At 48.5% G+C, this 26,711-nt stretch overlaps 6 protein-coding genes across 6 annotated transcripts; 2 read left to right on the forward strand and 4 right to left on the reverse strand.

Moving 5' to 3' along the window:
* Positions 1–968: 968 nt before the first annotated feature.
* Positions 969–7,488, reverse strand: ANOM_009519 (putative tRNA-splicing endonuclease; the record flags this gene model as incomplete). Its single annotated transcript, XM_015554775.1, has 3 exons — positions 969–1,070; positions 1,135–1,230; positions 1,282–7,488. Coding segments are annotated over 3 exons (6,405 nt in total), but the record flags the coding sequence as incomplete, so codon positions are not given.
* Positions 7,489–8,700: 1,212 nt separating this feature from the next.
* Positions 8,701–13,410, reverse strand: ANOM_009520 (phospholipid-transporting P-type ATPase; the record flags this gene model as incomplete). The annotated part of the gene is made up of 5 exons (XM_015554776.1): positions 8,701–9,616; positions 9,667–9,896; positions 9,959–11,222; positions 11,297–12,900; positions 12,955–13,410. 5 exons carry the CDS (start codon positions 13,408–13,410, stop codon positions 8,701–8,703), a joined length of 4,470 nt encoding a protein of 1,489 aa, XP_015403644.1.
* A 4,342-nt stretch (positions 13,411–17,752) lies between these two features.
* ANOM_009521 (uncharacterized protein) lies at positions 17,753–20,131 on the forward strand (the record flags this gene model as incomplete). Its single annotated transcript, XM_015554777.1, has 7 exons — positions 17,753–18,659; positions 18,710–18,811; positions 18,860–18,912; positions 18,967–19,105; positions 19,156–19,234; positions 19,284–19,437; positions 19,493–20,131. The coding sequence occupies 7 exons, from the start codon at positions 17,753–17,755 to the stop codon at positions 20,129–20,131; spliced, it is 2,073 nt and encodes a 690-aa protein (XP_015403643.1).
* A 215-nt stretch (positions 20,132–20,346) lies between these two features.
* Positions 20,347–21,392, reverse strand: ANOM_009522 (H(+)-transporting V1 sector ATPase subunit E; the record flags this gene model as incomplete). The annotated part of the gene is made up of 3 exons (XM_015554778.1): positions 20,347–20,726; positions 20,786–21,297; positions 21,360–21,392. The coding sequence occupies 3 exons, from the start codon at positions 21,390–21,392 to the stop codon at positions 20,576–20,578; spliced, it is 696 nt and encodes a 231-aa protein (XP_015403642.1). The 3' UTR covers positions 20,347–20,575.
* A 452-nt stretch (positions 21,393–21,844) lies between these two features.
* ANOM_009523 (DUF803 domain protein) lies at positions 21,845–23,877 on the forward strand (the record flags this gene model as incomplete). Its single annotated transcript, XM_015554779.1, has 4 exons — positions 21,845–22,015; positions 22,089–22,226; positions 22,277–22,369; positions 22,426–23,877. Coding segments are annotated over 4 exons (1,818 nt in total), but the record flags the coding sequence as incomplete, so codon positions are not given.
* A 513-nt stretch (positions 23,878–24,390) lies between these two features.
* Positions 24,391–26,389, reverse strand: ANOM_009524 (MADS-box domain-containing protein; the record flags this gene model as incomplete). The annotated part of the gene is made up of 3 exons (XM_015554780.1): positions 24,391–25,567; positions 25,634–25,861; positions 25,943–26,389. Coding segments are annotated over 3 exons (942 nt in total), but the record flags the coding sequence as incomplete, so codon positions are not given.
* Positions 26,390–26,711: the final 322 nt, after the last annotated feature.

Here is a 26,711-nt window from a genome sequence, read left to right on the forward strand (position 1 = left end):
TGACCCGATAGTCTCTGATCGTACGAAGGAAGAACTGTAGAATCTCGCCGAGCACTTTGACTCTGGAACTTAGAAGATCGCTGGAGTGAGCTTGCCAGAAAAGTCGATGTATCCGAGCATGGACTATGTTCGAATCAACAATTGGTTTGCCCGAGTCAGTCAGTCGTATTCCTTCTCGGCATGTGCAGAGCTACTGCATGCTATGAGATAGATCGTGCGTGACATACTCTGGATCAATCCGATTTGTCTTACGCAGCACCTTTCTGTCCATGAGGAAAGATGGGGAATTGATATGTCAGCTTTGTCTGTGTCGGTTCACAGATAGCAAAAAGGAACCTGATAAGATTATCAGTTAACTCCACTCGGTAAAGAGCCCCTTGTATTGAAGCTATGCACAATGATGATTTATTCTAATTACAGCACCCAGTTTCAATATATTAACATGAGCATGCACATGTAACCAAGATAACCATGCATTATCCGAATCAACCCTCCCAGCTCACCTGTTTCTAAGGGTATACTCGCTAGACGAAGAATCTCCAAGCCTCGGTAGTACATACATATCCTGTCTCAGTGCAAAAACTGAATAGAAATCCAACCCAACGCCACGCAATGCTTTTCAGAATATGTGAGGGAACCCCAAGCCTAAGGTCCCGACAGAAAAAACGTATTCTCGGCGCAACTCTTTGCTGCGCCTCGAAAAAGGAAGACGGGGAAACAAAAGGGTGACAACACATGGCATACGCATGACTCAAGAGAAATGGAAGCAAAAATGCTAAGAACAAAAGGGGGCAACGATGTAGACGCTCATATGCATGTCAGAGACATTGGACCGTGTTCTTTTGTAGATCTGTAGATCAATGTGTTGTTTTCTACATGTGACATGTCTTCCGTAAAACAGTAACATGAAGCATAAGAATCAAGTGCGATGAGATGCACCGGGTTATTTGCTGCATCCATTCCACAGCCTATCTCCGCTTCGGTCGGATGAACGGATCGACAGCTTTCTTCTTTCGCATTGGTGGAGGGGGCCTGGCCCCATTACCTGGCCGCTGTGGAGGTCGCTGAGGCTATATAAGAGGGCAAGTCAGCAAGCAGTTGCGAAGCTATCCATAGCCGAAATAAGACACATACGTTTGCTGGACCTGAATCCGCCCGTGGACCGCTGGGAGGCTTATTCTGGTTGATAGGTGCATAAGCCGGTCCTTCTCGTGACGGTTTAACTAAATCCTGCGAGACTAATCAGCAGAATTCAGCGTAAAGTTGGAAGGAATGGCTTACCTCCGTGTTCAGGGGAACATTGGCATCGATTTTTCGTCGCGGGTTCTTAGGAGCCGTTGGTGGCACGCTTTGATCTGATTTTCGCTTGGGGGCTTTCGCAGTGTCAGAAGAGGGGGAACCAGTGCGTTTGCGCTTAGCTGCGCCTTTGGTGCCATCTGTTTTGGGTTGCTCTGGCTTTTTCTCGTTAGCACCGGACGTAACCTGGATAACAGGTACCTTGGGGTCATGCCCTCCAAGCTGCCTGCTCCGTTGGCGTTCCGCTCTCTGCTTTTGCATTTGCGTATGATGATGTTCCTCTCGCGCAATTTTTAATTTCACTTGCTTTGATAGAACTTTTGTAGACTTGCAGTCACGAGCAACGTGCCCAGATTCGCCGCATTCCAGACAACGGTCCGATGTACAAACAGCACGCGTATGTCCGGGCTGCCCACATCTGTAGCAGTTGCCTCGAGCTGCTTCCTTTGCATCAATGTTGTCGCAATTATGAGTCATATGAGAGAAGCTGCCACAATAACCACACATGCGGTTATCATCCAAGCCGCTGGCACCCCCTGACGGTCCCTCAGGCGGGGAGACGTGAGTGTCATTTATCCCGGATGCATCTGGTGGGGCGTTGTCACGAGAGGATGAGGACGACCGAGAAACAGGACCAGTTGGTGTGCCGACCGAAGGCTTTGTTGACTCCGATCCCTCAGCATCCAGCATGTCAACATTCTTGTAGCCGGTAAACTGTGGCCGCTGAAGGATTTTCAAAACATCGCCATCGGTATAGACACTCCGACGGCGAGCGTCTTTTATAAGGCTATTCCAGAACTCGCCCTGCACCAGGGACTGCGAATTTCCTAGAACCCAAAGGGATGACTTGGCACGCGTCAAACCGACGTTCATACGGCGAATGTCGGACAAGAAACCAATTCCTTTGTTGGAGGCTCTAACGCAAGAAAATATAATAACTTCACTCTCCCTTCCTTGGAAGGCATCTGTAGTGTTGAAATCGATCCTGTTAAAGATTGCATTTCCATACTTCGCGGCAAAATGAGTTTTCAGCTCTCTTAGTTGGCCTTTATACGGGGTAATGATACCGATTTTACCAGAGAAATCAAAGCCCTGGAAATCCGAGACCAAACGTTCATATAGTTGCATGGCTACCCGAAGCTCCGCCATATTGATCAACGAGTGACCCTTTGCAGCACTTTGATGAAGACCCTGCACATCAAAGAACCGATATGGGCTAAGCAGCTCACTCTGATGCCAGGGACGAGCGCGGAGCCGTGCCATATCAGGACCGTCTTGCAGCTTACCATCATAGAAGGCATTGCGTGGATATGCACTAATTTCTGGATGCATACGATATTGGATATCCAGCAGGTGGACATCCCTCGGGTGATTGGACTGCATCCGGACGAACAGACTCTGCTCATATTGAAATTTCGAAGCGACTTTGGACAGGACAGTGGGCGGCAACTGCTTTGGATCTCCGACAAGGATACATTTGGAACATCCGTACTTTAGCGGAATCAGAGCACTCAGTTCAATCGATTGCGCAGCCTCGTCAATGACGACTGTTTCGAACTCAATACTTAGGTTCTGGAACATCTCGTGACCACTACCGCTGAGCGTGGCACAGATAACATGAGCCCCATCAATGATCTCCTGCTGTATTTTCCGCCGGGTTAAGTCAGCATCACGGGCCGCTGAATGGTTTTTGTCGCGGGCGTTATCGATCTCTTGGCTCAATGCAGTCTTCTTCTTCTTAAGCAGCTCAAACTCCCGTTCGAGTTCTACAGGAGCAGGCAAGCCCTGGGCTCTGCATTGGTCCAACTTGGACCGAGTTTCTTTGAAAGCAGTGTCGGCTGCTTTGTGCTCCATATAGATCTTCTGCAGATCCCTTTCGCCCGAGTCCTTGCGAGACGTTTGGCTCAATCTTGCATTCACTAGTTCGTCTAGTGTCACATCAAGGACATTAGTATTTATGGCATCGCTCCTTCCAAGTCGGATGACGGACAGCTTTTCGTGGCGACCCTGAATTGTCTTGACACCTGCTTTGAATCTCATGACCAATTCATCAACCGCGGCATTGCTAGGAGCGCACACAAGCAGCTTCTTTGAAGTAGTTGTCCTCGGGGGAGGTTTAGTGTTCCCGACACCTGTTGGCCGCGAGATAGTGACACCCTGGTTGCCAAGTACGCCACTCAGCAGAGCTCCCACAAGGGCAACGATGGTCTTTGTCTTTCCAGATCCCGGAGGACCTTGAATGAGGGTGAAAGCATCATTGTCCAGAGCGGACTTGATAGCCTTTGCCTGAGCAGGATTAACATTGTAATTCTCAGCAATTGGGTTCAAGGTTGCTTCTGAATAATTAAGGATTGGGGATGGCTTGGCTTTCACGACCTCCTCGCAGAGATCATAGTATTGCAAGGCCATGAGGGCACCATATTCACGCTCGAGAGGGGTTAAAGATGTAACCTTGGCACCCCAGATCTCGGATCCTGGTGCAAGGGCGTTGATAAAGGAGTTACCAGGGTTAACTCTATAGGAAATCTCTACGGTCCCCTTCTTCTTATTTATTCCCGCAATCCGGGCAAGACAATGCGGAGCAGACGGATTATTAGTCGGTGGGTTTGCCTTTGAAAGCAAGACAATATCTGCTTCGCCAAGCCCATAGTCCTTGACCTCAAGCGCTGGCATAACCGTGCTAACTTCCATGAAAGAGTCCACTGACAGTCGTGTCGCAACCTTAACCTCGAATGGTTTGAAGTTTCCCTCTTCTTTCGAGGACTGGAAACCTTGCCATGCTTCCAATATCAAAAGAGGCTCGAAAGTTTTTTGGTAATCAACAGGGTCTCTGAATGTGTTAGATATCAAACTATAATCAGTACGACCCGAGTTCGGCGGAAGATCGCCGTTAGCAAAGAAGTCCCAAGACAATATGGTCCGATGTAGTGAGGAGAGGTCTGGAGCTAATCTTGCGCGCATATCCTTTGCAGAGCGCACTTGCTTGATCTTCTTGACAGGACCCTGCTGTTTGAGTGACAGTCTCTTGCTTTCTTCGTAGGCCCTAACGGCGTCAGGTTTAGATCCACCTTTCGGACCGAAAAGCTCTCTGTCGAGTTCATCCTCGCTCTCTGATTCAGACTCTGACCCCGATGACACCATCATACTATCTGCAGGCCTATGGTCCTTGCCTTTAACTCCAATTCCACTCAGCCCAGACCCTTGCTCGGCGGTTTGTTCAGCAACTCCAGTCGCCGGGAGACTCTTCTTCAAACGTGCAAGCTCGGCCATATCACGCTTCTTTTTAGCCTCTCGCTCTCTTTCTCGTTTCTCACGGAAAGCCTGGACCATTACATTAGACTTCAAAGGCGCCGGGGCGGGCCTGGGAATCGCTGGAAGAGCTTTTGCTGCTTTCTCAGCCCTCTTCTTCGCTTCGGCAGCGACTCTTTCCTTGTTGAGTTCAACGGATCGAGATAGTTGCAAGAGGACATCATCTGGAACATTATCGTCGAACTCATCCGGTGTTCTTGATGGGCTGGGAGTAGCTGACAGCTCGGCCGGTCTAGCAAATGCTGTGATCGAGCTCTGTTTCTTTAGGCTTGCAGTCGACGCAGTAACAACAGGCTTCTTGTAATAAGCTTCCAAAGCTCTAACAAGTTCTGCCTTTTCCCGTAACGTCAGCATAGTCTTGACGGTAGACTTGACTGCGACACCCTCGATATAAACCAGCGCATCCTCTTTCACGGTAGTAACGCTGAGCTCTCCAAGACGGCGAAGAAGTTTGGCAACAAGTCCAACTAGAGTGGTAGCCAAATATTCATCCTTCAGTCGGAGCCATTTGACCATTGTACTCATAGTCGCGGTTGGAGACTTGAGAAAATTTTCGCGGGCAGAGGTCTCTTGACTGGGGTCCGCGTCGACAACGGCGCTCAGAAAGACACCGTACTGATCGAAGAGAAGATCGGCGAACTGAATACTATCGCGACAGAATTCCAGCATCACCATTCTGTCATTGCCCCTGAGATGCCACGATTCAGTTTCGTCAAATATCGTGGTCAAGGCTTGCCACAGGTATTCCCACAACTTCTGGAGGGAAAGGATCTCTCGACGATCTGCGAGTTTGCGAGTTCTGAGCATACCAGTCTGGCTGTCGCAAAGAATATCCACAATGTCCGTCCCTGTATGAATCATCCTCGGAGCAGAAGCAAATGTTTTCATATTCGATATACGTCGGAAAGACCAGCTGAGCCCGTACATAGTCGTAGTAAAGAATGACTGTAGAAGATGGGAAATGGCATCCCTTCGAGCAGATTGTCCACTGACATTTTTTATGAGGTCCACCGCGGCCTGATAGGTGTTTAGATCAGCTGCAAAAAGAGCGGAGATCAGAGCACTACTGGTATCTTGGCTTTTAAAGAGCTCATCAAGATGCTCCGGTTTGAAATCTGCAAGACGCTCGATTATCAAGCATGACAAATGAGTAAGGTGACCGTAGATCATATTAAAGTGAGTCTTCTCTTGGCTGGCTCCTCCCTTTGTGGAGAATTTCTCCAACCCGACCAGCGGTAATATACCGAGAAGAGCAGATGTCGAAAGGGCCAGGTTGTCTTCATGGAGGTGTTTTACAACAGCATCCCAAATTGGAGCTGAATATGTGCTTACACCGTGCTGAAGGGTATCATACCGTAAGATGACCTCATAATCGCTCTTGAGCGACTGGCACTCCAGAGCGAGTGTATTACGAATGACATCCATGCACAGCGTTGATATTTCGCGCTGACGTCCCTGTTCAACCTCAAACTTGGGAGGTTCAAGAATTCTAGCGATGTTTGCACTCACGACTTCCATGGTCTCAGATAGGACAATTCGCGCTACAGAGCCCCTCGAAGATTCATGGTCAGTGAAGCTGCGAAGTGTATCAAGTAAGCTTGACAACCCAATGTGAAAGCAATGATACCTGGCCAAGTTAGGAAGGCGCGAGTCTTGTAGCCGATCAAGAAGCTGGTAAACTAGAGACCTGCATGCTGACGGTTGATGGGGACCCTTCAGTGATGACATGAATGGATTGATCCATGACAACATATCTTTCATAGCGGACTTTTCGTAGGGCTCGCCCTCGGTGGCTTGCTTCAAAAACGCATCTAGCTGGGGATTGTAGAACACAAGCTCAATGATAGCTTGAGGTGATATGGTCTGCATCGCATCCCAGAAGTCTCCAGGTGCCTTTTCCAAGAATATCTGAATCGTATTCAAGATAAAGCGTAGGCCAGGAGACTGTATCCCGATGTGTTCCACCGAAAGACGGCAAGGGTCGATTTCGAGGGCTCGCAGATGATGAGTAATCTGGTCTTTATCCAGCCTTTTGACCACAAGCTGCATCCCCCGCCATAGTCGCTGGATGGCAGCGACCTGAACCGGCTGTTGAGAAGCCGACCTTAATGCGCCGAGGAGCCCTTCTTTGATCGCCCAATCAAATTCTGTGTCCGTGGGAGGCCGGGAATACCGCATCCATGCCTGGATAGCCCAAAAGCTGCGACTCTGATTGGGGTCAAACAAGAAACGGGTGACAGCCGGGATATAATCTGAAACTTTTAGAGTACGCTTCGTCTGAATGAGTCTAAACGGCTCGTCGAAGTATTGCTGGAGAAGACTGTCATTGCGAAGCATAGCATCACAGCTCAAGCTCTCAAAGATAGATAGCAAAGACGCCCGGTCCAACACATGAAGCCCGATTTCCTGGGGAGGTACCTCTTTCAATTTCGTTGTTGCAGTGGTCAAATTCCTCGTTATCCTTTTTATGTCGCATTCGTCAATCATCCGGGAAAATTTTTCGATATCTTCATCATCGTAGTTTTCTTTCAGCTGCTCCATAAGCCAAATCTTTCCTGTATAGTATTGTTTGATACAGAGATCGCATTTCTCGAGGGTGTCGTCCAACTTCCTCCAAATCCAGTTTTGCAGCTCTTCGACCCCCTCTTCGTTGTATGCCAATATGCGCATGCATGACAGGAATTTTTCCCTGCGAGCTGTCGCCTCTGCCACCAGTTCTGCAATGTTCTGCCCCGGTTCATCTACCTGATCGGTTTCGTCATAACGTGCGTGGTCGTCGTCATGTTGTCGCGGACATAATAGGTGGACGTTGTCAGGAAGGGCTTGTAGCTCTCTGCAAACAGATTGAGGCTTAACTACTGTAATACACGATGGCAGTTGCAGGACTGTACAACTTAGCGACTCACCCAACAATATCCATAAACTCCATGGTTACGATCCGGTAATCCAGCTGTGATCTGTCGCCGCTGTAAACAACAGAGCATGAAACATTCCCTTGCCGAGGAGACAAGGATTGGCTACTATACCCAGATCCAGAATGTGAAGCCTCACAGAGCTATCTCACTCGATTGACCAGGCTTCAAGGATCCTCTTTCACGGTGGGCTATATAAGCATGGTTGTGGCAACTAGGCACTTGAGAGATGATACAGGAGGTTTTGCTTTTCCGCTGCACGCCACCACGTCACAATGTGAAAGGAAGGATAAAGGGATGTCAGGGGAATGTTGTGCATTAACACAATCCTTAGAAAGTTTCAAGATTCAATGTGCTTACCCATGCCCTCAAGGAAGCAGCAACACAAGAAGACTCAAGTGTAAAGAGAAAATGAAAAAGCCCATCGGCAAGGCATGCAATACAACGGAGTAAATCAGTGCCGCACCGTCGTCCCTGGCTATTGGTTGATGTTGAAGGCGGTCAAAACGCCCGTCATCCACTTTACGCGCGAGGACGCGCTTATCCTCCACCTGAGCTTTTGCGCGCTACGCCCAATTCAGTTTAATCTGACTTCTCCAGTCTACGTAGTCCACTTCTCGTCCTGCCGAGTGAGTGTCTGCATGACAGATAATTACTTTTGATTGGACTTGATGGGTCTCTGAGGGACATTCGTATTGACGGCCTTCAATAGAAAACGTAAAATCCATAAAACCTGCCACAACACATACCTCATTCCTTCAAGGGCGCTCAAGGTTGTCCTTTGATCAGATCTTTTGTCAAAACAGTCAAGATTATAAGGGAGAAAGAAAAGTGAAAGAAAAGGGCAGCGATGGAAGAAAAGCGTATTCACACACACGGAAATAAGGCTTTTGTACAAGAAGAACACAGGCATTACGCCACAAAGTAGATAAAATAGGGAAGAGGTCAAAAGAATGATGAACGCAATAGAGCTTCAGTAGAAAGGATTCGCGCCGAACCACCCAGATATGTATACCGAACGCCTTCTATGGGGGAATAAATAGCGGGGCTCCAAGAAAACAAGGAGATTACTCGTCATACAAAATCACACAAACAAAACGAAACAGATGCATCGACAAGAAACCGACAAAGGGTCATGAGAAACATCGAGTGTATATAGTATAGTATAAAATGGATAAATAGTTTATGAGGAATGCGATGGAGGATCGTAAGGGGCTTTCAGTGGACTATGAGGACTTTGAGGCTCTTGAGCACCACTTGTCAGTCCCGTCTCCACTCGCGTTAGCTCGTTGTTCGCTTCGAAATCATGTCGAACTCTATCAAAGGAATGCCGCGTCCGTTCAGCCGAGCCGCGGACATAGTCCACTGGCTGAGTATGATAATGTTGACTCGTATCGAGGCTGGATGCATAATTTGTCCCATTACTGCCATTTTGACTGCGGTGGTTGTGCGTCTGATGGGTACGAGAGGTTGGAGCAACGGAAGGCGTGTATATCTGCTGATCGTCGGAAAAAGGATCCTGTTTCATACTGGGTTGTATTGGTTTTCCCAAGTCCGAAGAAGCAGCCGATTCATCACTCAACAACTGACCTGAAGCCGCAGCGCTTGCTGCCTTGGGCGGTACAAACGCCTCATACTGATCCAAAAACTTGAATTTGCCCTGGGTGACCTGCTCCCGAATGATGTCCACATCTAAGGGGAAGAACACCTTCTGGAAGGCCTTGAAAGTAAAACGAGGAAGGAGGCATATCGTGACGGTAAGCAGTAGTACAACCCAGAAAGACAAGGTTCCGTAAACCTGAGCTCCGGACTTGTAGAACTGAGCCGAAGCGTCAAACGAGGAGTAGATACCAGTCCAAAGGAAGATCAGGAGTGAACTGATGACATTGATTAATGCTGTCAGCCAGTCCCACCGATACGAATTCAGCATGATGTAGGTATTGCTGGCGATGACCGCGCTCGTCGCAACAAGGACACCCATACGAGTCCGGTCGCCAATATCCAGCCCATTGGAGGTTTGGAAGGTCGCCGGGCTATACAAAAGATATGGCATGAAGAAACAAATGAGGGATTGGTAAAGGCCGTCAGCCATGTACAACCTAGGGCATGTCAGTAAGGGCCAAAAGGAAAAGTCAGTAAGGCAGCCTACCAGAATTTGAGTTGAGACCATTCTTTTCGCTCTATGCCTCTCATGTACAGCTGGGGAACAGCCAAAGATATCTTGTCGTCGACGTCCTGGTCAAAGATACCCATGAGGATCACGGGAAGTGATGTGAACGCCACGTTGACCAGGACAATATATGTATAGTCAAAGAGGTAGGAACCATCAAAGTCGTTGTAAATCGAATACCAGAAAAGCGCAATCGTCCATACCAAGTTCTAGAAAGTTGTTAGCCGGACCCCAATAGGAAGGATGACAGGAAGAATGATAGACGACATACCTTATAGAAGAAGTTTGCAATAGTCTCCGCCATGCGGCGGTAAGACCATCTTCCATGGACAAGGATAAGCCGCTGAAGAAACCGGAATTGACCAATAGCATAGTCAGAGGACATGGCTGCCTGGCGGCCTTCCTCACCGATAATACCAACACCGACATCGGCCTCCTGGATCATGGCAACATCGTTGGCACCATCGCCAATCGAAAGAGCCATGATATCAAGGCCGTTCTTAACCATGCGTACAACTGCAGCTTTCTGTGCAGGACTGACTCGACAGCATAGGACAGATTTGCATTGTTTACACAATAGCAAGAACTTCTGCTTCAGTTCATCATCAAGCATCAGCTTGAGAGTCTCGCCATCAATAACTACGGCGTGCGTTGGCGCTGGTGGTGTGTGATCGAGGCGGGCAGCGAGAAGCTCTTCATCAGATCCAGTCAGTCCAAACCTTTGCAACTGCTGGTCAAGTTCTTGCACTGCACGGTGTGACTCGTCGGCTGGGATGTTGAAGACGATCAATTCCATATCGTTATCCAAAAGGTTGCACGAGAACCCAATGTTGATAGCAGTCTCCACCTTATCGCCTGTCAAAACCCACAGCTTAATACCAGCATCCGCCAAGAGGGAAATGGTATCTGGAACACCATCCTGGAGTCTATCCTCAATAGCAGTTCCCCCGATAAGCATGAGTTCTTGTTCGATGTTACTAGAGACTTCCTCGAGCTTTTCTTCACGGTCAGTGAGCGCAGCAGCGGCAATGTCGTGCTCTTTGCTCCATGCCCTGTATTCTTCCTCACTGAGCACGCGATCTGCAACACACAGAGTCCGCAAACCTTCACGAGCGAACATTTCAAGATGTTCAGCTGTCTTCTTTCGGAGTTCCTGTTGTTTACCTGGAGCCAAACGTGAATATATGATGCTATCTGCACCCTTGCAGAAGAGTCGTATGTGACCGTCAGGCATGCGGATGATCGCGCTCATTCGCTTTCTTGACGAGTTAAATTCTAGAGTGTTGAGAACGGTGTATGTCCGCTCTTCCCCCATGACGTTCAAAACGAGGTCGTCACCTGATCTCCCAAGAAGGGTGAAGCCACAGTCTCGAGCTGTGCCCACTAAAGCCGCCTCGTCGGGCGACTGTGCTTTGAACTCGATCTGTGGAGGATCTCCAGGTGTATGCTCGGTGATGACGGTATGACACACCGCAAGGGCGAGCATAAAATGTTCCGTGGCGTTCCTCTGAGCATCGCCTGACTGTCCTCCCAATCTGCGACATAATTCGAGGATACGAAAGTCAAACTCTCATCACGCAAATAGGGGTTATCATGTATTTTGCGTAACAATTCAAGCATCCTGGTCGTGTCTAGAGCAATTCTTTCCCGTTCCCTCGCAGCAACAGCATCAGCATCTCCTCCCTCACGCCGCACCATGCCAACCTGGGCTTCGGTGAACGCCTCGCCGTATGAAACCCCATTTACAGTGCATTTTTTGAAATCCATGACATTCTGAGTCAGCGTGCCCGTCTTGTCTGAGAAAATGTACTCAATTTGTCCAACATCGTCAGAGATGTTCCAAGACTTCGGCACGCAGTAAATCTGCAGCTTCTCGTAGTACATGAAGACGTCACTGTGAATGAAAACAGCCTGGATGGTGCGAACGATTTCGAGAGAAATATAGAGTGAAATCGGAACCAAGTTTTGAAACAAGATGAGGGCGACCCAAAAGGTGATGATACCCGTGACCGCTGGAGTGCTCCCATAGGCTTTCAAGTCGAAAAAATTGAGAGACCTGTCGGTCGAGGACCACGCGACGCCGTTGACGATACCAGAAATGAGACACATGACGAACAAGATAGCGAAGTTGTATATAACGTTCCAGTTGAGGTCCTTAGCAAGGCGGGCCCTTTTACTGGGTGTCACACCCGAGTTCAGCATGATTTTTGTCTCGTCACCAGTGAAAAGGACAACGCCTAGAGCCCATTCGGTGTTACGCAAGGAGCAACCACGGAGGAGTATGTTGTTGATGGTGATGGGCTCGATCATTTCCTTTCGAGGTGCCTCGGGGAAGTCGGGGTCACGCTGGTCCCAGCGTACGGCACCGTTATAGGCATACAAATTGGGATGCGGTGCCTCGCTATCGATCACAAACTCCGCCCTCTCGCAATCTCTAGCATGTCTAACCTGCCGACCACAGTTGAGGGCTTGGCGAACTTTGAGATTGGTTTCGCCATCCAAGCTCTTCGTCTCCACGTAACATGCACCATCGGGATCGGACGTTGACAGTACCACGACATCGGCTGGAACGGGATCTCCGTTATATAGTCGAACATAATCTCCCACTTGGACATTCTTCCAATAATCGCGCTTAAACCTGGCCTTTCCAATTATCTGCTTGGAGGTGTCCACAACACTCCCACCTTTTTTCGGGGGGGTAGCGGACACCGCAACACTGTCTCGGGCTTTGTCCGGATGCAGATATTGACTCTGTTCGTCCACTGCGTGCGTCCAATCCGGACGCGCCTCGGGAGTTGGCGATGGAACGGGTGTCATTTGGATGGCTTCGTCTGCCAAGCCGCCGTCGCCTCGTTGAGAATACACGGATGTCCGCGGAGTTACTGTGGTCATAAAAGACGCACGCCTATCAGCTTCTTCCTCGGGATCATGTTGCTTTTTGTTCTTCTGAGCCAAGCCCTTGATCGATTTATATGTCCAGATAGTGGCCCGGGTGCAAGCTTTCTTGATCCGACGCCACAAAGAGACGTTGTCTTCGACAGAATTCACATTATTCCAGTCGATCAAGCGGTAGACCGGGGAATTGTTGACTTCGTTATCAACTACCGTACGTCGCCAATCCTCAATAGCATCTTTGATGGCTGTAACTACCACGATAACGATCAAGGGAACCGTGTTGAGGGCAGGAGTATCGACACCGAAAATTGAGAAGAACTAGAGGCATCTGTTAGTCAGAGAGATCTTCGGCGTAAGACCAATGATACGTACACCAAGGATAATGATGAACAAGAAATAGATATTAGCAATGTTATGGAATTGGAGCCAAATATTCTTTGGGACGAAAGTCAATGGTGTATATTTCGCAGTCCGAATTTTGTTCCTGGGGTAATATGCCTTGGGGTGGCCATCCTCATCTCTTTCTGATTCAGGGATAGGGATGTTAAAGTATACTCTTCGGTTGCCGGCTTCCGCATCACCTTCAGCATTCGGGTTCTCTGCGGTAGGAAGATTGCTAGATGTGGACTTGCGCTTCTCGTCCTTCATCTCCGAGCGCTTGTTAAAGCGATTCATGATAGAGACGCGTTTCCGCACACCTCCGGCGCCTTGAACTCGCTGCGTCGCCCATCGTTGTCGTTGAGTCGGTTTGGAAATGTTGCTACTCACTTCCTGAATCTCGCCCCCAGTAAAGTCATTCTCCGGCGGCGCCAGATGATTGGAAGCCATTTAGGCTATTTCTAGCCCTCGACAGGGCATGCAATGTGTGGCCGTTATGTACTTAGAAAAGGTGGACGGCGAGCATCCGCTCCAGGGAGCCGACAGATAATTCCGCAGCCAGTTCGCGAAACTTCGTTTATTTCTGCGCGGAGAAGAGCGGAACGGTTAGACGGCGAGAGAAATTTTGTCAACTATATTGCGATTGACAGCGTGGTAAGAGATCTCATCTGTGAGGCGCTCAAGTGAAGCGGGTGGATTTGGTGGAATTACCAGCAGTCTAAAGCACTGTAATGGGAACAAGTAGGATGGCGAACGAACGGGGGAGGGAAGAAAGATGGGTTACCCGCCACGGGCCATGCATCTAACATAGAAGAAGTAATACGCAGGATCCAAAAGCACTCAAGAAATCTCTGGCGATGAGGATCGATCCTCCAGAGGGGAAAGTGTGAGAAGGAAAAGTAAGTAAAGAGGCTTAGGGACTGTGTTTCTGCCAATCCCTCTCTGGCTCTGGGAAGCCCCGGGAAACGAGGAGGGTATATTACCAATCCAATACGCTGCAGCTTCTGCGGGATCAGCGGCAATGGAGGTTGTTTCCTGTCCGGTATGGTAAGGTTGGAACCAAAGAACGCGTAAGTTTTAAATTATTAAGATGAAAATGATCATCACGGTGGTACCTTTAGTGATGCCAAATTTTCCATGAGTGTTTCATCTACATAAGCATTTGCATACAAATCTTTACGAGGCGTACAATGCCATTATATTCTCTCAATTTCTTGTTCGGCTTCATCTTCAATGTCCTCTCTAATATCGACTCGATATCTAGCTTAGCTATCACAAGAACAGACTGACGTATGATGGGGGGGAGATCTAGACATTGCCGTCATCGTTACGGTAATTTACCAGCAGAATGTATCAGTCCCTACTACCACGAGTTCGGCATGGGCATCCAGCGATGCCAGCCTCACCGTGGACTGCGATCAACGATACCTTGGTTCTCCTTCCAAAACTCTTAACACCGGTGGCAAGCACCCTCCGACACGGGGTTCGGCTTTCGGAAGAGGCGAGTTCTTAAAAGCGATATCTGGACCATCATATTCCTAAGGGTCTACGGAAGTCGGAGGACATTTAAGTGATTTATGACATATTGCCAATACCCGCATACTATTACTCTAGGTGCCGAGTCCATCCCGCACGGTTAAATCGGACCTCCGATATGGACAACTTGTCCATTAGGGAGATATACGGAAATAAGGAAACAAGGAAATTGAACAAAAAAAAGGAAAAAAAGGAAAAAGGAATAAGGCTAAGGGCTATAAGGCTGTGTTATACGAACTTTAGGCCGTAGATTCCAGCCAGTGCATATCTGACATTGTCCTATTGCGATTTTTATTCGTAAAACAATTACACGTATACAGAATATACAAAAAAAAGTAATTAGAATAAGAATAAGAATAAGAATAAAATAAAAATAAAAATAAAATCAAGGCTGGAGCATCTTGAAAGAAATCTATACGGAATATTATAGAATATTAGTCACCCTTAATCAGCCCCTCACAAAGGTTAGTAAGTATGAGTGAGCTTCCTCTGTATGCGAGATTATACCCCATCCTGCAAAATGAGATGGTATGCAAAATAGTGCAGCTCCATGGAACACAACATGTCATCCACTTTAGATATGGGGGCTTTTTTCGGAGAATGGGGCCTGAAACAGGCTAAAGGCCGTCTTGGGCGGCACATGCTTACTCCGTCAACTACTTATCCACAAGGCCATGAGACATCATCTGTACTGGCGTCAGAAAATAAAACCGTATAGCTACATGGACAGTGCATAAGCCCAGAATTCCTCGGGAGTATACTACGATTAACGGCTATCCATCTCTCACTTGTGCGTTAACAGTAGAAACACCTACTAGTATCAGGGGGATCGCAACTCTATCATTCTATGTTTCCCTTTTCCCCCTTTTCCATCATTCTGCCTTCACCCCTCTCCTTTTCCCGTCTTGGCCCTTAGAAGCTAACTACTGAATCCAGTATGGTGTGGCTCCATCTTGCGTGTAGCTGCGGTGGATTTTGGCTCGTTACGTGAGCCGATGAGATGATCGCCCGCCAACTGTTCTCGAAATCGTTCCGATAAACTCACTTCTGTGTACGCGAGGCTCCCATCTGTACTCCGTAACTACTAAGTACTAGGTAGTACTCCGTGTGGTATCAAACGGAGCCTGAGGAATCTATTTTACTCCTAGACAGATTTTACTCTGTAGGGTATCGTTCCCATTTGCTACCTATATTTGGCAATACGCACCGCCTACCGGTTTTCTGCAGGTAGCATCCCGTGACCCGTACTGTGCACTGCAAATCACAATCTGCAAAATTAGCCTACGTCAGTCCAGCGCTGGGCATGCATGTGCCATGTACTCTACACGAAATACAGTCTTTGTGGCTCACTTTACGTCCGTCCTCCGACCATATACTGATTTTCTATTTAAAAAAGAGCCTGAAAGTCAAAATCTGTTTTCGTATCCGATCGAATAAGCAAAAACCAGCTGAGCCTGCGTCAATCTACATAAACATACAGTAATCCGTCTTCGAGTACTTCCACTGCATGGTGGATCTTGGATCTCGAGTCGTTGGGTGTAATGGATTTGCATCAAACAGTCAGATCGGCCGCGAACTGTTGTGGGGAACAAAGTGTAAAAGTGTACAGTAAGCCAGATCTGCACTTTTCTCTACCCCCTAAACTTTTCCCGATACAGAAGACAGGTGGAAAATTTCAGACTCGATAAGCGATGCACAGCTTAAAAAGGGGGGCAGTGCACGGTTAGGCCGGACAAAAGTCGAGTGCAAGCATCTGTACTCCGTACCCCGTAGGTGTTCCGAGCAGATGCTCCATACCCTTAGGCAGAAATGTAACCTAAGGCGATACCCCTCCTATTCGAGTAGTATTCCGTACGTTCCCTACATTACGGTTGCAGCACAAGCAGATGAAGCCTGCTGCAAGTACTACCAGGAGGTATCTTGGGAGAGGTTTCTCAAGACTGAGATGTCTTTCCGGCAAGGTGGGACTTTTAAGGTTACGTAGGGCGTCGGAATGAAGCTCCTAAAGGAACTAATTCTACCAGAAGCAGTAATTGGCTTTGAATACTGAGAAACTATTGCCAAAAATTGCCATTATCGAACTTTGTGTTGATCGAAATTAAACGCCCTTATTTTTGTTTTCTTCTGACACTTATTTTCCCTTCCGTTCCAGCTGTGGTTATATTTAATCCTTTCTTCAATTGAATGCCAAGCCTATACCTTATTTTCAAAGTTTAGCCCTGTCACATATTGAACCCCTTTCCTGCCCGGTAGATCATAATGAGGTATAGAGTGACACTTTAAAACCAAAGAGTTGGAAGATGGCATCTCAATAGAAAGTTCCATTTTGCCCAAGGAGGCAAGAAAACACCCTCCGTAGTCTGTGTTTATGCCAAGAGACCGCTCAGTCATACTTTATCGATGAACATATTATGCTTGTCTCTTCCTTATAGCATACTTTGGTGTATATATACATGCAGGTAAGGACTTTCCCGGGTCTATAGTACTTTGATATAGAGGGATACATAACATCTAGCGAGGTTTATTTTATTCTTTGTTGTATGAACATGGATTTCAAGGGGTTTGAGGATGTGGTACACCAACTGGGGGACTGACTACATATATCTCGCTCAAGGAGCAGATCTATCATGTGGCCTTGGGCATAGATACTATAGTTAAGTGAGTCTAATTGGAATAAGATACGCATTTCCATACAATTAACTAGTTGTCGCATCTCTCAAACTGTTCTCAATCATCGTCATGTTGTATAGTCCAAGAAAAGATATATATATGTTATTACCGAACCTTACAAAGGGCTCCCCTGTCAAGACAGAAAGACACGAGTATACACACAACAAGCAAAGAAAAGGGACTGGGATTAGCCAAAGAACCGAAATAAGGAAAATCAGCCCGAAAAGGTCGGCAGTACTAGAAAGCTGGTTTGGTGTAATAGGTAGTGCGCTTCACATAGAATGACCGTATACCTAAGAACTTCCGACTCTAGCTTGCTCCAGGGAAGTTGATAGTTTCGCAAGTAATTAGAACGATTTAAAAGCAGCTATTAACTTCATTCAAAGCCAAGTTAGTATTTCAACGTAGTCGAGTACGAAGTATATTCCGGCTCCCCTGGCTGGTACCCCATTTACCCATAATAGGTAAAGTCATTTTATTGGCTAGCGCGGAACCTAGCCTCTCCCCACTCAAGGTTTAGCGCTAAGATGTGTATCTATCGGAAGCCGTGCATGCGGGCCAATGTCCATATCAAACTTCCTTCAGAATGTCTCAACGCTCCAGCATCAGGAATTATTTCAAACGGCCAGATTTTTCAGCTAGCAGAGACTCCCGGTACGAGGATCCAAGCGAACCTCCTGCTGCGAGTTCTCAGTCTTCTCCCCTCAGTGAACCACCGTCGTCTTTTGTATCAAATGGTGGATCTCCACAAACTCCAGACGGTCCAGCATTGCAGTTGAAACGGTCATTGTTGCTCTCTGTCACAGATTCCACAGAAAATTCACAGCACCAACCAAGTTCTCAAAATACTGAACCCACAGCTTCTGACCCAGCATTACCACCGAGCTTCAACTTAGCCCAGCGCGTTGTAAGGAACGGAAGAGAAGTTGTAATTAGCTCCGATGGTGAAGATACGGACGCAAGCGAGGTCTTTGAAGATCCAACCTCTCTTTTTCTGAAATTCGCGAAACCAGATGGTGCCTCTACAAGTGAGGATACAAACAATGATTCTTCTAGCTACGGGAGGACTTTGCGTTCCCTGCCGTCAAAAGATGAAGTGAAACCCAGAAGGTTTTCTCTGAGTCGCGTTTCCGCTCCGAAGTACAAGCACTCCATTGATAGTCTTGTTACTCAAGCCGTCGATGATAATGAGACCGAGGCAAGCATTGCAAAGCTTAGGGCTGCTTTAGAAGAGGAGAATGCCCGAAAGGCCGCGTCAAAGTCTGACGCAGCTCCAGGCTTACAACAGTTGCACGAAGGTATTCTGACATCGGCGCTCGACGACCAGAATGACGAAATGGGGCTGCGACGTCTACTTGATGCTGTCCGGAGAACGGAAGCATTTGACATGGAGAAATCATGGTTTTTCTTCGACCACGCCAGTGAATTAGCTCCTCCTCCGGCGTTTCCACGGAACTGTATAGCAGCAAAATCGAGTCTATCTGTGTTAAGAGGTTCGTTTAAAAATGTAGTGTCTCGGATTCCGTCTCTAACCCGTTCGCAGATACTGAATCGAGAGAGCGAGCATTTCACTCAGGCTCTGTTGATTTCGCATTGTCAAGAGGGCTCCTGCCTGACGAGTTAGTGATGTGGATGCTTAATTCTAGTATGTTGACACGAATCCTGGAGTTAACATTACGCTTACATCCTTCAGTACCGTCGGAGCCTCGAGATACACTAAGGAACGCTTATTGCCGGGCATTCAAGGTTTGTCAAGCCCTCTGTTGATTGGGAGAAGTCCTTATACTGAAGCACCTAAAGAACACTACTGCAGAACGTATACAGTCACTTGTGCGACCGGAAAGCATTGACGCCATGTTCCAAATGATGGGTGCAAACCAGAAGGCATTGACGTTCTCTGAAGTTATAGTTCCAGATGCAGTTCCAAAAAGTGAGGCTAGTCTGTGTTTCTGCTCTTTCCGCTCTTTCTATATAACTAACAAAACACAGATAGTTCGCTGCGAGCAGCACCACGACACCACGCTGCTCTGCTGTCCATCTTAAACCTGCTGCGTGGAGCAGCAGATCTGTTAGTGTCGAGTTGCATGATACTAGAACAGCTACTAACATTCTAATAGGTTCTCCGACGAGACTAGAGAGCACATCCTTAGTATTCTTTTCCGCCTTTCGCTCGACATCTCATTAACTCGCGACCCCATGGTTTGCTCGGAATTGGAACGGACTATAACTGCGGTGTTGGAGAGTATCTCCGAAGAAACGGCGGATAAGTTGGTGGGACTCTCTATACCGTGCTACAACATGCAAGGATATTAATTGCCGAATCTAGGTATATCGTGTGTGCACATCTGCCTATGAAACCATCAAAGATCCTGTATTCCAAAGCCGTCTTTTGACGCACATCTTGCCAACATCAAGCTGGATTGCGATGCTACGATGTCGTCTCGCCGTCGCGTTCTTGACCAAGGATCCTTCCCCACTAACCGAGGAGCCGGACGTGATGGTATATGTAAAAAGAATAATCGATGTACTGAAAGACAAACGATTTGACGTGAAGAGATATAAGTCAAAAGGCCAACCCGAGTACGACTATGGAGAACTTATGGCCACTACGAATGTGCTAAACATTGCTATCGATTCCGGCTGGTCCGGCGTGGACTTTTCGAGCAAGGACGCAGAGCGGGAATTCAACTCCGAGGTTGATGTACTCGCGGACCGGATCAAGAGAATATTCACCTCCATCGAGGATTCGGGCGCATCCCATCTCAAGCGGACCCTAGCGAAGGAAGCCCTTGAAGCCTTGCACTACCGCATCATATACTCTGTCAGGACCAAGCCACGCCCGAAGAAATCAATATTCGGAGAGAATGGAGTTGATCGCCAGAACAAAAAAGTTTTCGACCCGTGGAAGGTCAAGATTAAACAAGACCCGGAAACTCCGACCCAACAACCAGGGGCTTCACCATGACGGCTAGTCAAGGACTAGCCTTCTGGGCCTACATCTACTTTTCTCTGCGCAAGGAAATATATCGAGGCTATACACCGACCTTTATCACAACTAATGTCAAAGGGCTTCTAGTGCAAGGGCTTGCTAAATGCTGGAGCTACTATTAATTACAATGGCCAGCCGGCAGCATGACCCGATAGCTTAAAATCATCTAATAACAAAAGAGGACCATGACTGATGTGATCTTGATAGCAACAGCCAGTGACTCTACTGTAACCCTGCCTTTTCCCACTTGATCACATTGAAGGATAACTTAAGCGTAGATAAACTTTACTGGAGGATAATAAGAGACTGTAGACAAGGCTATGCAGTTCTCCGCACGCGGAGCGTTAATCAAAGAGACATAGATACAAGAATCAGCGATAACGGACTTGGCGCAAAATCAATAATAGGACAGGTATTAGTCTAATCGTAGAACTTCCGGTTCTGGTTCTTTCCGAATAGTGTTTCCCTCACGGCGGGAAGAGCATCGATCTCGAGCAACCGCAGGCGCTCTTCAAAAGTGTTGTTAAGCTCGATCTTACCCTGACCACCGACAACGACCACACCTCCAGCACTGCAGATCATACGTTAGATATAGTACGATCGAAAGCGGAAACAAAGAACAAGACTTACGATCCCTCTGGCAAAGGCTCGGCCTCATCTATCTCCACAGTAACATCCTTGCCAACCTTCTCTTTGAATACCTTCTGCGCTCCCTCAATCGCCTTCTTAGCTGCGCCATTGTCCTTTGCCCTCACCCGAATGGCCACATTCTCCTCATTAAGAGCGTACAGGCCCTCAAGGATCAGTCCCTGCAGAACAGTTTCATACTTCTTAGAATCCTTAGCTGCGATGTCGGAGATCTTATCACGAGCTTGCTGGAACAGCCCGTCAAGAAGTTCCTGACGAGAAGAAAGAACGCGGAGACGAGTACGGTTTGAAAGGGTGGAGCGGGTGATCTGTTGGGACATGGCAGCCTGCTTGAACTTCTTCTCGTACAGTGTGTCGATGGCAGCGGTTTCCTGGCGGACGAGCTTTGACTTCTCAATCGCGAATTCTTCATCGGCCTTCAGTTCAATCTCACGGGCCTTCTCCAGCGCTTCCTGCCGGATGAAGGCCGTCATCTTGCGGAGCTCGCCCGCGACCTGTTCGTAGACGATATAAGCTCGGGGGATAACACGCATCTCATGCTTCGGAGGCAGCGTACCTGATCGTCGGAAAGGGCATGGCTTTGCGACATCTTGGCTAGCGATATCGGGTGATATCAGAATCTCAGTATTAGAGGGCGTCGAAGGGCGTAGGGACGAGGCAGCGAAAGTCAAGCTTTCCCGATGCGGAGGTGCTTTCTGGGGGAGTCAGGACAATGACCTAGTCAGCATTGGAATCCACGATGATGGGGCACAGAAGCTATCATGGAATGGAGCAAGATAAAAATAGGGTGGGAGGAATGCATACCGGTGTAGATAGTTGGCGGGGCCAGAGAGGGGAGAGCTCTAAACAAGCAGCAGGTGGATGGGGGGAGGTTGTACGCAGCGGATCTGGTGACGATCGGGTCAGTTGGCCATAGCGAGGTTGGCGCCTCAGGAACTGCCAGACGGCTTCCCGCCCGCACCCCATGAGATCACTCCGGTCACTCGACTTGTCTCAACTACATCGTCCTGGGCATCCCATTTATTTCTTGTCCAACTCTGCCCCTTCCGTGCTATTTCCCCCCTCAGAATATGGCGACTGTACTTCGAATCTTGCCGAAACCCTTTTAATGTGTTGCGGCGTCTGGTCTACCGTCCCCCGCTCAACGACCAATGCATGAAGATACTCGTGATGGGTAATTTAGGTGACCTGTCCCCACAGGGGAGCGTCGCGGTCTGTTTTCCCCACGACCGGTATATTTCGGCATATAATGTACTCAATGTACTGACTCGAACTGCGGCGATAGGTCGGAGTTGTTGTTGGACTGGTTTCGACCAGTCTCCAAGCCATTGGATTGACCCTCCAGCGCAAATCGCATATTCTCGAGGACGAGAAACACCCCTACGATCTCCGCCGGCCACCATACAAACGTCGAAGATGGCAGGTATGCTGAGGATCACGAACTCGACGAGGAGTGGTACTGATGTTCTACAGCTGGGCATGCTAATGTTCGTCATTTCGAACATCGTTGGGAGTACTATACAAATTACTACACTTCCGCTTCCGGTATTATCGACTCTCCAAGCTGTCAGTGTCTCCCCCTGCTCGGATCCCCAGAGCCTTGCTAACAAGGCTATGAACAGTCCGGACTCGTCTTTAATACGATTTTTGCAACCCTGATTTTGGGGGAAGCGTTCACCAGATACTCCCTCATAGGTACCATCTTGGTCTGTATCGGCGCTCTTCTCATAGCGACCTTTGGGGCCATTGGGGAGCCTGCACACAGCCTCGATCAACTCCTAGAACTCCTCCAGCGTTGGAATTTTATTCTTTGGATGGCTGGGACTGCTGTAATGGTGCTGGTCATCTTACTTGGTTCAAGACTTCTGAAATACTTCGCGTCTCCAATTCGTTCAAAACACTCGGGCACCCGCCATTCTTATGTGCCGCACCTACAACTGACCCAAGGCCGTTCTCGGCTAATACGTGGGCTATGCTGTGGACTAGTAAGCGGGATTCTATCGGCGCACGCTTTGCTTTTGGCGAAATCAGCAGTGGAACTTCTTGTGCGGACGGTCGTGGATCGTGTGAATCAGTTCAACCGATGGCAGTCATGGGTAATTCTGATTGCAATGATCACGCTTTCTCTCACGCAGCTCTTCTACCTACACCGAGGCCTAAAGCTGTGCAGCACGAGTGTTCTTTATCCGTTTGTCTTTTGCATTTATAACATCATTGCCATTCTAGACGGTCTTATCTACTTTCGCCAGATGTCTCAATTGACCGGACTTCATGCTGGACTTATCGCATTGGGTACTCTCGTGTTGCTAAGCGGAGTGATGTGTCTCTCATGGAGATTAGAAGTCATCGATAGCCATGCCGCTGTAACAGTTGCCGGCCCTTCTCAAACCGCACTGGGCCCTGGAATGGCTGTTGTCGAGGAACACCCTTGCTCGTCCCTTGAAATGGGACTAGAAGACGAAGAAAACCAGACCGGGGAGCGCGAACCTCTTCTATGGAAAGCCTCTCACCGTGGAGCTTCCCACCGGCGAACCCCCAGCTTACCTCTACTCACCCCTCAAGGGAGCTCCGCGGACATGGAACCCGCATCTATTTGGGCGGAGCTCGACGACTCGGATCTTGACTACACTAACTCGGACTCCCGGACACCATTACTCAAACGTCTCTCTGCCGACCCATTTCAAACCCGACCACGAGGAAAAACCAAGTCCATCACCCTAAAGGACGCCTCCCTGCGCGGGCAACGCCACTCATCAACCACCCCCCTAAGCCACCAAACCTGGAACCCCCGCAGAGTCCGCCCATCCGTCTGCCAAACCGGCCACCAACGAAGAACCTCAGCCCCATCCCCCGACAACCGCCGAGCGCCCCAAAAACGGCGCATCTATGCCGGCGGGCCTTCTTTCTTCGACATCTCTGGCCTCGGATACGGAACCCACGACAACCGCACCGACACTCCATCCTCCCGTGAACCACCACCACCCACCGGCGCAGACACAACGCCCCTCGCAGGCACGAGCAGTGGCGCTCTAGGAACCGCATGGCGAACCAGCTACGGTATCTCTCTCGCCTAACCGGTAGTCAACGGCAAAGCGACCAAAGAACTCACGACGATCCCGAACACAACCCGGACGCTCCTCCCGATAGATAATCACCGTTACCAGAAAGAAAGATTGACCTTCCCCCATATCCCATTGTATATTACATCACAATACCTTTATGCCTACTTATAAACCACAGCCAGACACAGCCTACACTGTTCATTCCATCCTATATCCATATTTGTCTGGGTTTAATCTCCTATCGGGACTAATCAGGGCTGGCATGTTGAGTGACTCTCTGGATTCGGGGAATGTTACTGGCTATCCGTGTGACAGACTTGGTTTTGTTTTTCCCCTTACTTTTATTTATTTGTTCCCTCTTTTTATATCATATAGCGTGGACGATGATACCTTGGATTAGCTAGATTGGTGGTAGACTTTCCTGACTCTGGGTTTTCTTTTTGAGTATTTGGAATGGACGTCCGGTTGAACCGCAGATCGAGATTGAAACAATTGACCGAAATCCAGTGGAAATAAGTAATATTATGCGTAGGAGTATTGTACCCTTGTTTGTTCAGTTACAGAATGAGGCAAAAAAAGAGCTCCAATTTTCTCCGTACCATACATGAGACATACTTCCTACCCGGTGAAGGGAAACCCAGTCCAATAATATCGCATCAGTTACTCAATCAAATCAAAGCAAGAAGATTCGTGTGTCCGATTCCTATATGCGTGTCCTGGGGTACTGCTCCCTGAGCAGTCGAATTTCACTGGTCGGATCAACCAGTGTTGACCGGGACATAGGCAAGGAACACACACGACGCAAAGGGGGGAAATAGATAAAAATAAGTCGAAAATTAGTCAAAGCGGGTTGAAACACAAATTATGGATAAAAAACACTGTAAAACCACTTCGCCAGGAGTAAAGAGAAGAGATGAAAAGCACCAGTAACACCGCCACCTCCACTTGTCGTCTAGCAGATAATTAGATGAACGTGAAGAAAACAATTAATAGCTTCGGAGCCCAGAACCAAGCGCTTGCATCCTTCGTGTTTCATCGTCAGTTGAACTTTTTTTTCTGAATTTTTTTTTTGTCTTTTCATGTTTTAACCCTTGGTCTTGGATGACTTCGGAATAAATAGAATGGAATCTTGCGAGCACGAGAACAGTGCCGCAGACCCCTCAACGTTGAATCAACGGCTCATGATATACACAGGTTACAAGTTAGGGCACCTTTGGTGTTCGGGTTAGGTTGCTGGTATACGACGGAAACCGCGCTTAGAGCGTCAATTGCAGGGCAAGAGAATTCAGATTTCGCTGGGTATCAAAGGAAGGCCGATGAGTGCGGAGGTGCACATGTCGAAGTTAACGAAGACGCGAAACAACAAACATCTGGATCCCGCGCCTTCTGAGGACATATTACGCAGAATCAAGACCACCGTTTATGCAGTGGGTTGATGCTGGGGCGGCATCCGGTTGCCCACGGGCATTCCGGGATACTGCCCACCAGCTTGCTGTTGCTGCTGAAGGTTTTGGTAGTAGGCCATCTGCTGCTGCTGTTCGTTGGTCATGTAACCTGGGTGCATGCCCGCAGGGCGAGGGATGTTCTGCTGCTGGGCATTAACATTGGTGTGGGCGGCGACGTCCTCTGGTGTCTCTGTGGGCACATCACCGGCCTCGACACCGTTCTCATTGGTGGTAGGATCGGGGGCATTGAGACAGGCCTATTATGAGAGATGTCAGTTCGGGCACATCGTTTACGTCACCGGGGGTAGATCCGATGCACTCACCTGGATGAGGTTCTTGCCCTCCGCCTTCGTCACCAATGGCTGAAGCTTGGGGGTGGTGAAAGTATAGACGAGACCCGTCTCAGACACGACCAGCAATAGCACTTGGGTACCCGTGAGGACCGACAGCTCGTATGCCTGTTTTGCGACCGCAATGAAATCGTCAGCGATTTGGGGAGGGTCCATGCACATGACAATTGAATTATACGCGAATGAAAGAGGTGGATTGGACTGAAACAAACGGGAATGACCGGGCGAACGCTCGAGAAAACAAAGAAACAATGAGGATATGGAGACGCGACAAGCACGTACCTTCTTCATGATACCCGCCTTCCGCTTGGAGAAGGTGATGTGGCGACGCGACTTATCCTGAATGAACTTGATTTCAATCTTTCTGCGCTCGCGACCGGGCTTATCATCATCATCGTCGTCGTCGTCGGCGCTCATACGAGAACGCTTGGTGCCGCGGTTGTCAGCGGCGCCGTTACCGGCGGCCTGCTGCAGGTCATCCTGGGTAGGAGAAGGGTTCTCCTCACCGACGGCAGTGATGTCGGCCATGGTGGAACAAGGGTAGAACGGCGAGGAAAGGGAGGAAAAAAAAGAATAGAGTAAAGTCAAGAAGCAGGTAATGGGGATTATCTGGGGGAAGTGAAGACAGATGCCCAAAGAGGAATGATGCTTTTGAGGGGGTAGGAAGAATGACCAAATCGAGTAACGCGTTTGCTTCGCAGGGTTTGGGTTCAGGACAAGAAGAGGAAAGAGAAACGGGGAGGAGGAGTTCGAAGAAGGCAAAGTGCCGGTTGGGACAGGCAGGCGGTCTGTCACGTGCCCATGAACGGCCCATTTTACCTCCTTACCGTATCACCGGTACGGATCGTCCTCCTGCACTTGCTGAATTCCAAGAATTTGGCGGCCACACAGACCCAGTTAAGGGGGGAACATGCTGCCAAATCTTTCCCATGGCAGCGATCCCTCTACGAGAGCCTAACTTAACCATAAGGATCCCCCGGCCTATCCCTTTTTTCTTCACTTTCTAACCCATCACTCACTTCTAACCTTCTTTCTATTCCTGGGGACCAAG

Source organism: Aspergillus nomiae (assembly GCF_001204775.2).
Source record: "Aspergillus nomiae NRRL 13137 chromosome Unknown contig00321, whole genome shotgun sequence".
In the NCBI taxonomy this organism is placed as follows: Eukaryota; Fungi; Ascomycota; class Eurotiomycetes; order Eurotiales; family Aspergillaceae; genus Aspergillus; species Aspergillus nomiae.